The sequence below is a fragment of the Choloepus didactylus genome, chromosome 12 (assembly GCF_015220235.1).
Source record: "Choloepus didactylus isolate mChoDid1 chromosome 12, mChoDid1.pri, whole genome shotgun sequence".
Lineage (NCBI taxonomy): Eukaryota > Metazoa > Chordata > Mammalia > Pilosa > Megalonychidae > Choloepus > Choloepus didactylus.
In genome coordinates, this window is record NC_051318.1 from 87,163,868 (window position 1) to 87,177,419 (window position 13,552).

The 13,552-nt window shown below is 36.2% G+C and overlaps 1 protein-coding gene across 1 annotated transcript in view; it reads right to left on the minus strand.

Annotated features, from left to right (window-relative positions):
- Positions 1–504: 504 nt before the first annotated feature.
- SUGT1 (SGT1 homolog, MIS12 kinetochore complex assembly cochaperone) overlaps positions 505–13,552 on the minus strand; it is a 66,885-nt gene continuing 53,837 nt past the window's right edge. Inside the window, exons 12-13 of the mRNA XM_037800171.1 lie at positions 9,685–9,866; positions 505–712 (exon numbers count right to left, since the gene is read on the minus strand). Of these exons, the coding sequence (XP_037656099.1) occupies positions 611–712; positions 9,685–9,866 (284 nt within the window). The 3' untranslated portion in view covers positions 505–610. The remainder of the gene's footprint in view (positions 713–9,684; positions 9,867–13,552) is intronic.

Sequence of the window (13,552 nt, forward strand, 5' to 3'; positions counted from 1 at the left end):
TCTATATTTTATACAGGAGTCAAGAAGGCAAGGAAGAGAATCTTTGCGCAATTACATATATTTCCCATAAAAAGAACCAAATGGGAATTTCCTGTGAGAAATAACTTCTCAAAGTTTTCATTAAAAACTTAAGGAAAAGTTAAATAAACCAAACTTCTTCATAGAAAAACTGTATTTACAACTCCATTCAAAATCAGTTTTTAAAAGCAAACACATTATAACACTGAAGTTGAAAATCTATGCTCACCCCAAAGTTGCCAAGTCTAAAAAACTATTAACAAAATACTGCATAAAAAATAAGGCAATAACCAGAGATAGCCCATTAATTAGATTTCTCCACTCCCACAACTAGGTAGAACTAATCTATCTGTTATTAATAAGACTTCATATTCAATTTCAGCATGTCTGAAATCCTAAAGTGATAAAATGTGATCTTCATTCTTCATGAGACACTCACAACACTTGAAAGAAAATAATTTCTAAAGCACAAGAGGTCCAGAGGTATAATCTTTTCAAAAAGATATCAGTGTTCCAAATTCAAGAATGCAGTGTCTATACACAATGAGTATCAGGTGAATATACGCAATACAGTGATAGTAAATTAATTTATTTAGTACTTTTTCCATTCCATATCATCAGGAGGATTGATTTCAACTTTCCTTTTACCTACATCAGACCAGTTGGTACTCAAAACTGTGCCGCCAGACTCCATCTGCAATAAGGAAAAAAAAAGCAGATTAACTACTGGACTATGTAATCAAAACAGAATATTCCTCTAAAATGTTTCAAAGATTCCCAAATGTAAGTTATCTTGGGCAAAATATAAATTCAAGACAATATTTTTATTTAATCTTGAGCTTGTCAGTGGTTAATATGTTCCACAGAAATCTGAAAAGGAAACTCAGAGGAGTTTGGTAGGGGCATTATGTTACATACACTGCCATATAAATTATCATGTCCCGCCCCCCACCCCTGCCAATCAGCATAGTTATATATGGAAAAACCACCTTCAAAATGAAAACGAAATTGGCTCCCAAAGAAAATGATATTGTAATCTCTTTTGCTGAGGACAGTAAAAACCAGGCAAAGTAAACTCTTTCTTTACTAGATGGATAGACAGAACTGAAGAGCCCCTTCTTGATTGTTTGTTCCCTCTAAGCCAAACACATGCCAAGTTTACAATGGAAATTTACTTTTTTTTTCAATCAAGGTGTACAATGGAGGCACATAAAGTCACAGTGTCACTAAAGTTAGAAGGAACTGGCTAACTATTTACCATCAACTCTTCAAGAACCTTAGCATTTTTATAAATACATTTAAAAAATAAGACAACCAGGCACTTTTTATCTTAATGCAATAAAAAATTCACTGACTTGGATGACGGCAAAAGCAGTGTGACTTGTTAAATCCAAACATTTAAAAATAATCAGTTGTGTTACTGGCAGACATGTAAGTTACACACCCTACTATTACACTTGTACTTCAATATGACCCCACACCCCAAAGCTCTCTGTCAAGCTCTCTTACGTAGGTTCCTTGTGTGGGGGTGTCTTTTTGGATGTCCCTAATCAGGATTCTATCCCTGCAGATTTTGTCTTCTGTATAAGCAAAATTACTATGGATGTAACAAGCATCACACTGCACTGTTTCAATTTATAGGTCTGAATTCTTTCATCTGATTCCAACTAAAGCTGAGAGGTCCTCAAAGGTAGTAGCATATTTTACTTATATTTATATCCTAGATCTAAGCACAGTGACCTGGCACATGGTAGACTTCAAATAAAATGATATTATTAAATGTGTGAAGTCTGTACAACAGACTAACTCTAATAGGACCTTCAGTTATATAACTGAGAGACATGAATTTAGTTTATAATCTGATCATATTTACTGATGACACTCTTTCTTCTTGCCTCCTTAAGAACTGTAGTGCAATTTAGTATTTCCTGCTAATTACTTTGTGTATGTTGGTCTTTTTGTCCCAATTAGACTGGGAGATCATAAAGGACAGAGTCTATTTTGTTTGCTTCTTATTCCCACAGGGACAGAAGCAAACTCTTGTTATGGGTTATGTTCGAGACTAATGTTGCCAATCCTCTAAAATCTGGGTGTGTGTGGTTTGATCCCTGATCACTTGTGCTTCTGATCAGCTACTTGAAATTGCTGGGGGACTGACTTGAGAGCAGCCTTTGGAACAATGGCAAAAGAGGCAGCGCAGTCTTAAAGAAGCAGTACCTATTTCCACCACCCCTCTCCTTTTTCTATTCCCTGTTTGGTAGCAAAAACAGCTGGAGAAGTCAGACTGATGGCTCTAGCCCTCAACAACAACAAAAAACACTTAGTAATCTCAGAGGCATGGGAGAACTAGATTTCCATAGCTCTAACAACATAGTACACAGAAAGTCCAGTTCTCAAAAAAATTTAAAAATACATAAAGATACAGGAAAGTCTGGCCCATCCACAGGAAAAAAAGGATTTGCCAGAAACCATCCCTGAGAAAGCTCAGGTATTGGAACTATTAGTCAAAGACTTTAAATCAACTGTCTCAAATATGTTCAATGAGCAAAAGGAATCCATTTACAAAGAACTAAAGGAAATTAGGAAAACATTGTAAATAAAGACATGGAAATTATAAAAAGGAAACAAATTCTGGAGTCACAAAGCACAGTAACTGAAATGAAAGACTCATTGGATGAATTCAACAGCAGATCTGAATAAGGAGAAGAAAGAATAAGAGAACCTGAACATAAACAACTGAAATTATCCAATGTGAGGCAGCCAAAGAAAAAATGAAAATGAACAAGAGCTGAGGGACCTGTGGTAGACTATCGAGCACACCAACATACAAATTACTGGAGTCCCAGAAGGGGAAGGGCGGGGGGGGGAGAGGGGTGAGAGACAGAGAGGAAGAGAGAGAAAGAGGGAGAGAGAGGAGAGAGGGAGGGAGAGAGAAGGGTAAAAGAGAGAGGGAGAGAGAGGGGGGCAAAAAAGAACTGAAGATAAAAGTTGACACCCCTTTTCAACATGAACAAGTTAGGCCCAGACATCCCTGAAGATCGGTAAAGTGATTAAACTAAAGGAAGACATAGCAACAGATAAGATGGAATTTAACAAAGGATTATGAACACTGAATCTCTATATAATCTACTTTTTCTTAGTGCAAGGGTATAGAATAGCTAGAAGCAAAAGAAATGAAATGGTGAAACTAACCCATAGCATCCTTTGAAATTTGTTCTATGGCTACTTGTCAAATTGTAATTCAAAAGCTATCACCTTTTTTGAATATATGTTGTATTTCAAAATAAGGAAAAATGGTTATTATAACTCACAACAACTTTGGAAGTTTCATATGTAACTACTTGTTAAATCATATTTTGAAAGATATTACCTTTTTGTATAGATGATATATTTCACAATAAGGAAATTACTGAAAACTGTGGAACTCTAACCTATAACATTCTTTGAAATTTGCTCTCTACTTGTTAAATTGCATTTGGAAAGTTATCACTTCTATGGATATATGTTATAGTCTACAATAAAAAAATATTTAAAAAAAAAAAAAAAAGCATTGAAGAACTAATGGACAAAAAATTCCAGGAAGCTCAATAAACTCCAAGCATGACAGTCTCTAAGAGATCTACACCAAAACACATTATTCAAAATTGTGAAAATCTATAAACAGAGAATTTTGAAAGCAGCAAGAGAAAAGCAACTTGTCACATACAATGGATCCCCAATAAGATTTATGGTGAATTTTTCATCAGAAACCACAGAGGCCAGAACACAGTGGATAGCATCTTTAACATACTCAAAGAAATAAACTGTCAACCAAGAATTCTATATTCAGCAAAATTCTGTTTTAAGGACACCAGACAGTAAGCCAAAGCTGTAAGAGAAATAAAGAACACTAGTAAAGGTAACTACATAGGTAAATAGAAAATCCTGTATATTGTATTTTTGTTACTACTTTTGTCCTCCGAATATGACTCAACAGGCAAATATGTAAAATAATATTTTTAAATCTATGGTAACGGGCATACAATGTATAAAGATGTTATCTAAGCTAATAACCATATAAAGGGAGAGAGGCAGAGATACATTGGAGAGTTCATACACTACAGAAACTAGATTAGTATCAGTTGAACTAGGTTATTACATGTAAGACCATATATCTGGTAAGTTTAATATCCAGACTATAATAATAAAGAGCTCCTACAACAAAGACAAACAACCCAACTTAAACATGGGCCAAGGATCTGAACAGACATTTCTCCAAAGAAGGAATCCAAATGGCCAATAATATATGAAAATATGCATAACATCATTAGCTATTAAAGAAATGTAAATTAAAACTACAATGAAATACCACTTCATATCCACTAGAATGGTTAATATTGGAAAGAAAAAAAAAAAATCCCAGAAAACAAGTGTTGGCGAGTATGCAGAGAAACAGGAACCCTCATACAGTGTTAGTGGGAACGTCAAGTGGTGCAGTGTGCCAGTTTGGATGTATTATGTCCTCCAAAATGCCTTCTTCCATGAAATCTTGTGAGGGGCAGATGTATTAGTGTTGATTAGCTTGGAATCTTTGGATTAAGTTGTTTCAGTGGAGATGTGATCTTCCCAACTGTGGGTAATACCCTTGATTGGACTGTTGCCATGGAGGTGAGGCCCCACCCATTCAATGTGGGTCTTGATTACTTTACTGTAGCCCTCTAAAAGCTCAGAAAGAAGGAGCTCAACACACTGCAGCTGAGAGAGTCATTCTGGAGATGACCACTGAAAGTAGTTTTGCTAGTCCGCAGTTTGCCTGGAAGGAACTAAGAGAACACCCCCAGACGGCTAGAAACAAATGTCCTGGAAAAAGCCATTTTGAAAGCAGAACCCTGGAGCAGATGCCAGCCACGAGCCTGTGCCTTCCCAGCTAACAGAGGTTTTCCAGATGCCATCGGTGTTCTTCCGTCAAAGTAGCCTATTGTTGATGTCTTTGTTTGGACACTTTTATGGCCTTAGAACTATTAACTTTGCAACCAAATAAACCCCTTTTATAAAAGCCAATCCATTTCTGGTATTTTGCATAATGGCAGCATTAGCAAACCGGAACATGCAACCACTATGGAAAACAGGCAGGTCTTCAGAAAGTTAAACAGAATTACCAGAAGACCTGGCAATCCCAATTCTAGGTATATACCCAAAAGAATTAAAGCAGGGACTCAAAAAATTGTACACCAACGTTCGTGGCAGCATTATTCACAATAGTCAAAAGGTGGAAGCAACCCAAGTCTATCAACAGAAGAATGGATAAACAAAATATGGTATAGCCATACAATGGAATATTTTTCAACCATAAAAAGAAAGGAATTGCTGGCACATTCTACAACAAGGATGAACCTTTAAGACATCAGGTTGAATAAAATAAGCCAAACACAAAAGCACAAAATATTGTATGGTTTCTCTTACATGAAATACTTGGAATCAGCAAAGTCACCAAGACAGAAAGGAGAATAGTGGTTACCCAGGGGTGGGGAGAGAAGATGGGGAGTTGTTAAATGAGTATGAGTTTTGGTTTGGTATGTAAAAATAGTCTTGAAATAGTGGTGAAAGCTACAAAGTATTGTCAGTGTACTTATCAAAGAATAGTTCATTTAAAATGGGTAAAATTATTTTGATTTTATGTATATATTTTTTTACAATTAAAACCAAATAACTAGGAGTTGGGCAAGATGGCGGCATAGAGAGGAGTGGAAGCTAAGTAGTCCCCCTGGAACAACTACAAAAAACCAGAAACAACTAGCAAATAATCCAGAATAACTGCAGGGGGACAAATGAGACCATCCACTCATCATACACCAACCTGAATTGGGAGGAATGCCCAAGATCACAGCATAAAATCTGTAAGTAAAACCTGTGGATCCAAGTTGCGAGACCCCCTCCCGCATAGTGAGAGCTGCAAAGCCTCGTGGTGCCAGAGAGAAGCTCTCTCCCAGCAAGTGAATATAGCTCAGCTGAGCTCCAACTGAGGTTTTAAGTAGCGAGTGTGAACTGCTCACTACAGGTACAAATCCCCAAAAAACAGACAGAGGCTTTGGGTGACGACTGACCTTGGAGAGCCAGAGGGTCGCCTTGGACTGGGTCTGAAGGGGACTATCTGTGTCTTTTTTGGCTCAGTGGAGAAAGCCCCAGTCATTTTCAGTTTCCAGGGCTGTGACTCAGGGAAGGGTGGAGACAGCACAAGCAGAGAGCGAGACCACTGAAATGCTAATGACCTCCAGCTGGGGGGTCTGTCTTCTCTAGAAGGAAAGGGGTGGAGCCTTTACATTCAGAACCAGACCCCAGAGCCTGGGGGAACACAGCCATACCTCCTCACACCAGTCAAGAATTATAGGCTAACAGGCATCACCTGCTGGGCAGAAAAGCACAGTGACCTGAGGCATCAAAGGGTGGAGCAATTTTCTAAGACACACCTGCAGGGAAACCAGATACTGAATATTTCTTCCCTCTGGGACCTGAGCCTGTTCTGGTCTGGGAAAACCTGATTTGGATAACCAAGGAAACCATGACTAGACAACAGAAAATTACAGCCTACACTAAGAAAAACAAAGTTATGGCCCAGACAAAGGAACAAACGTACACTTCAACTGAGATAGAGGAATTTAAACAACTAATGCTAAATCTTCAAAAAGTTTAGAGAAGATATTGCAAAAGAGATAGAGGCTGTAAAGGAAACACTGGGCATATATAAGGCAGAAATTGAAAGTTCAAAAAAACAACTAGTAGAATCCATGGAAATGAAAGGCACAACACAAGAGATGAAAGACACAATGGAAACATACAACAGCAGATCTCAAGAGGCAGAAGAAAACACTCAGGAACTGGAGAACAAAACACCTGAAAGCCTACACGCAAAGGAGCAGATGGAGAAAAGAATGAAAAAATATGAGCAACATCTCTGGGAACTCAAGGATGAAACAAAGTACAATAATGTACATATCACTGGTGTCCCAGAAGGAGAAGAGAAGGGAAAGAGGGCAGAAGCAATAATAGAGGAAATAATTAATGAAAATTTCCCATCTCTTATGAAAGACATAAAATTACAGATCCAAGAAGCACAGCGTACTCCAAACAGAAGAGATATGAATAGGCCTATGCCAAGATAGTTAACAATCAGATTATCAAATGTCAAAGACAGAGAGAATCCTGAAAGCAGCAAGAGAAAAGCGATCCATTACATACAAAGGAAGCTTAATAAGACTGTGCGGATCTCTCAGCAGAAACCATGGAGGCAAGAAGGAAGTGGTGTGATATATTGAAGACGCTGAAAGAGAAAAACCGCCAACCAAGAATCCTATATCCAGCAAAGCTGTCCTTCAAATATGAGGGAGAGCTCAAAATATTTTCTGACAGACAGACAATGAGAGACTTTGTGAACAAGACACCCGCCCTACAGGAAATACTAAAGGGGGCACTACAGAGTGATAGAAGACAGGATTGCATGGTTTGGAACACAATTTTGGGAGATGGTAGCACAACAATGTAAGTACACTGAACGAAGATAACTATGAATATGGTTGAGAGAGGAAGGTGGGGAGCATGTGAGACACCACAAGAAAGGAGGAAAGATAAAGACTGGGACTGTGTAACTTGGTGAAATCTAGACTATTCATCAATTGTGATAAAATGTACAAATATGTTCTTTTACGAGGGAGAACAAGCAAATGTCAACCTTGCAAGGTGTTAAAAATGGGGAGGCATTGGGGGGGGGGATGCAATCAGCATAAACTAGAGACTGTAACTAATAGAATCATTGTATTATGCTTCCTTTAATGTAACAAAGGTGATATACCAAGGTAAATGCAGATAAGAGGGGGGGATAGGGGAGGCATGTTAGACACTTGACATTGGTGGTACTGTCTGATTCTTTATTCTACTTTGATTTAAGGTTATTTTTCCTTTTGCTGCTTCCTAGCTGTCATTTTTTTTTTCCTCTTTCTTTTGCCTCTCTACCTTCTTTGACTCTCCCTCCTGCCTTGTGGAAGAAATGTAGATGCCCTTATATAGATAGTGGCGAAGGTGGTGAACACATAAATGTATGACCATGCAGAGAACCATCGATTATTTACTTGGGATAGAATGTATGGTGAGTGAACAAAACCATATTAAAAAAAAAAATAGGTTGATGACAAAACCTCAAGGGCAATATACTGAGTGAAATAAGCCAGACACATAAGGACAATTATTGCAGGGTCTCACTGACAGGAACTAATTATAATATGTAAACTCATAGACATGAAATATAAGGTACCAAGATATAGAACGAGGCTTAAGAATGGGGAGTGGTTGCTTAGTACGAGCAGAATGTTCAATTAGGATGAACTTAAATGTCTGGAAATGAACAGGGGTGTTGGTAGCAAGATGTGAGAATAACTAACAGTGCCAAATGGTGTGTGAATGAGGTGGAAAGGGGAAGCTCAGAGTCATATATGTCACCAGAAGGAAAGTTGGAGGTCAAAAGATGGGAATGTATAAAACTCAATCCTATGGTGGACAATGTCCATGATCAACTGTACAAATACTAGAAATCGCTTCCATGAACCAGAACAAATGTATGACAATACAATTAGAAGTTAATAACAGAAGGAAATATAGGGAAGAAATATATACCTATTGCAAACTATATACTAAAGTTAGTAGTATTTCAACATTTTTTCATAAACAGTAACAAACGTACTATACCAATACTATGAGTCAACAATTGAGGGGGGTTGGTTAGAGATGGGGAGGATTAGAGTTTCCTTTTCTTTTTTTCTTTTTTCATCTTTCATTTTATTTCTTGTCTGGAGTAATGAAAAGTTTCTAAAAATTGAACAAAAATTAAGTGTGGTGATGGATGCACAGCTGTATGAGGGTACCCAGGGACAAGTGATTGTACACTTTGGATCTCTGGATAATTGTACGGTATCTGAACAATCTCAATAAAAATGAAAAACAAACAAACAAACAAAAAAAACAAATAACTATTTTTTTTTAAAAAGTGGTATTTCCAGAGTCACTTCCAAATAAAAGTCAAAAGCTTACATCTTCAAGCAAATTAATCTACCTTGTTCTACAGTAATGACCTATCCCCAAAATTTCAGAACTTGAAGCCAAATTCAGATGATATTTATGTTACCGTGGCAAACAATCTGAAAAGTCTTGAATTTTCTTAATCAATAGAGAAATTATTAAAGGACCAATGAATAACTAATGTGCATCTCACACCTGCAAAGCACTGTTCTGGAAATTTCCCTCCTATATTCTTCAATTTCTGACATTGAGACCATACATGATTCTAGAAGGTAAACAATGGAATTCATCCAGCTATTGTGATAAATCCAACTGGGATAACTCTACATCACCCACAGTAGTCTTGGTATTTCTCAGCCTTCCAAGTTCTAACTCACTGATTAAAAATATTTGGAGTAAGTCTCTTGTTTATCATTTCTTCTATGGTATGCAACTAGAAGTCTCCAACTTCCTCGGCAACTATTCTATGTTTAGAGAAAGAAGAAATGTTCAGACACTGCCTATTCAAAAAGGTCTCTCAGTTACAGTACATGCAATTTGGTCTCAAATTACCTATTATCATTCTTCAATTTTTTCTGAAATTTACTATCACAATATTTGAAAATAAAACCACATTCTTACAAATGATTTGTTCATGGCACGTTTCACTTCATCAGAACCATCTGAATAGATTTGCTGAAACAGTTTGTTTAATGCTGCATCTCCTTCCAACTTCTCATTCTTTTCTTCTTCTTTGATCTCGCCAACCAATTTATCCCAATTTCTTGTGTAATGAGATGATGATGGATATAGGTTCTTTACATCTATGAAATAAAAACGCAAAGAGATTACTCAACATAATTTGATTATGTTAAGAATATGTAAACTTTGTGACCATGACCAAAAGAACTTCTTAGCAAACTGTTTAGGTCTTTGAATTCCATCTATCAGTGATTTTCTGATACGTGCATCAATAACTAGATATACACTTCTAAAAAGTCAAGTAGTCAGTAGCCTGGGAACTTTTGAGCAAAAAAAACTTGGTAAAGTGTAATTATGGTACATTATGTGAAATTAGATTATAAACAGATTCTTCGTGTTAATAAAAGGGTAAACTCTCAGAAATTTAAATCCATCAGAGTGTTCCTAGGCCAGACAAATCCTAAAACCCAGAAGCAATAGCCTCTTTAAGAACAACAATTAGATGCATCTCCCTTCCCCATACTGTTGACACCCACTTTCATTAAGAACAAGTTAGGGTGCTTACTGTCTAGACACCCCTAAAGACAGAGAAAGAGATTAAGTGAGAGGAAGGTGTAACAACAAACAAGGTAAGATTTAACAAAGTTCTATGAATACTGAAACTTCATATAAATATCTATATATTTTTAGATGCTGGCGTGTTGGAATAGCTGGAAGGAGGTAAATGACATGGTGAAACTATAACCTGCAACAGTCTTTGAAATTTTCTATAGCTACTCGTTGAATTGTGCTGAGTCTTCATCTTTCTGTATCTACCCTGTATTACATAAGGAAAGAACTGAAACTGTGGAACTGGAACCCATAACAATTTTTGAAATTACCTATATAACTGCTTATTGTGCTATATGTCGAAAATTTCTGTATGTGTTATATAACACATTTTACAATAATGGAAATAGCTGAAGTTGTGGAACTGTGACCCATGACATTCTTTGAAATTTACTAACACCTTGTTAAATTCTACTTGGAAAGTTATCACTATTATGTATATATGTTAAAGTTCACAATTAAAAAATGTATTTAAAAAAAACAATTGGGCTGAGTGAAATAAATCAAACACAAAAGTACATAATAACAATAATAATAATAAGGGAAACTAAATAAGAAGCCTACAGGAACTTTTACATTTATAGAAAGGTTGGAAAGATAGTATAAACTATTCTAAAAATAATTATTTTTTTAAAAAAGATGCCTCATTAAGAAATTTTTCTTGTAAATAGGATTTTAATGAAAGTTTAAAATGGGACTTGTCCTGAGGTACTCAAATATCCTTCACACTAGAAAGAGACTGAAAATATAAACAATCATTCATGCACTCAAGAGTTAAGATAAACTCCATCCTCTCCCGATAGTAAAAATGTAAAGATTTCAAGATTTCCCTATAAGCAAGAACAATCAGGAATTCCTGAATGTTGAAAATCTTCAACATCTAGAATCCAATGTTCCCAGCAGGTACATATAGGAAACAAGAGTATTTGTACAGCACGTTGGAGTAAATAGAAGCTTCTTACCAGCCCAGTGGCTCAGGACACCACCAAGGCTAGCTCAAAGACCAAAGGAATCAAGATCTTGACACAGTCATGCAAGCTACTAACAGACCTAGTAGCTACAGAGCAGGTCTGCCCAACAAAAATTTAATGCAAGCCACAAATGTGAGCTACATATATAAAAGTTTCTAGTAGTAACATTAATAAAAAGAATCAAGAGAAATTCATTTTAGAAATATATTTTACTTAACCTAATAATCCAAAATACTATCATTTCAAAATGAAATCAATTAAAAACACTGAGATATTTTATAATGAAATTCTTCTCATACAAAGTCCTTGAAATCTGGTAGTGTGTATTTTACACATACAGCACAACTCAATTCAGACTAGCCACATTTCAAGCAGCTCAACAGGCAGATGTAGCTACAGGCTACTCTACTAGACAGTACAGCTAGAGAAAAAAAATCTGATTCAAAGCTTCCCAACAAGTATATTAGGGCACATTAGTCCTTCTCCAAATGTCCTGCCTCTCTATATCCCTCTTCAAAATAGTTGATTCTCTTTTTCAACATTTTCACTATACTTATAAATCAACTCTACTCCCTGACCATAACTCCTCCTCCTCCTCAAAGAAACAAACAAAAAATCAGTTTTATTCAGGTCAAATATACTGTTTTCAAAATTGTATCCATCTTCCCTTTACCAGGAATCCCCTTCTATCTCTGTACATTTTCACTAGTGGCCTAAGAAAACAAAAAATGTATGCCATGGTAAGGTAAGAGTCTAGGAAACACAGATTTAATAATCCTAACACCAAATCCCAAGAAGCATGGGAACACAGGCTCTCTAATCTCCATTTTACAAACAAGAAAACTAGCTCAAATGGTTAAGTGACTTGCCCTTATCAACAGCCTCCAGCTTGCAATACATAGGAATTTGACAAGCATATTCATTCCTTACAAAAATATAACAGGAAAGGAGGAACAGGATCCTGAATACCCACGACTGAGTCTAAAAAAACTTTATAGTTGAAAAGTGGGAAAGATATATATATATTTAATATTAAATATATATTAAATATATATTTAATTTCAGAAAAAACCTTGACCCTGTAGATGGTAGATGAACTAGAGACAAGTAACCCAGCTAACTTCCTCATTCTCTATACTATCGAATAACTGCAAAGATACTCATGTCAGTGGAAACTACTTCCACTGTTTGCAAATGCACTCACAAGCAGTATCACATATGGAATTTAACAGAAGAACTAGACCCACACCTTGAAGACCTGGGTTTAGTCCCAGACAATGACAAGTTGCTTAACCTTTGTGAGCCTATAAAACAGTAGTCAAGTAGGGCTTTTGTCTGAATTAAGTGAGATACTACATTTAAAGTAACTCAAAATAATCAATGAGCTTTATATTAACCTCAGCCCAAATTCTGGGAGTCAGTTCCAATAGAGGCACAAAACATTCTTACTATGTCTTTCAAAGATGAAACAGCTTAATTAAATGCCTTAAATACCAACCTGAAATATTTCAGTTCTTAAAAATTATCTGCTTGTGTCAATTTCTGGTTTCACTAATAATAGTACAGTAAATTAAAATATTGGCGGAAGCTTGGTGAAAGGTACATGGAAACCCTTGGTATTATTTCTGCATCTTCTAGGTGAACCTAACATTATTTAAAAATAAAAAGCTTATACATGTATGATCTTTTGGATAACCTGGTGTTTTCTGAAAACGCTGTCACAAGGAAATGTGTTTTCTGTTGTAAAAAGAAAGCAATTAAAATCTGAAAACAGCTGAAACACTATGTTACCTTGATCCAGTCAACAAATCAGCATTAGCGCTAATAAATCAAAAAGAAAGTTCTCTCCATTCATTGATAGCTTTATTGCCGTAAAATATGATCTTAGATTGTAGATCTGAGAGTGTCCTGCAGATGAATTATTTCCTTAAGAAAAATGTAGACTACCTACTCATTGCGTATGCTTAGGATTAACATCAAAACAGAGTTCTCTGTCCCTTAAATTGTTAAACAATCAGACCTGTTTTTCTATTTTTCTCCAAGCTTCCTTTAGGCATTCATTACCTGTGTTCATATAAATTAGCAGCATAGCAAAATACTTTATGAAAACCCAGGAAATCAGAGCTGACAATATCAGTCAAAGGAATAAAAAGAAAGAAAGAAAAGGGGAGGGGGGAGAGAGCGAGATAGCAACAGGGTAACTACAAATCCACTTACAAACCAAAACA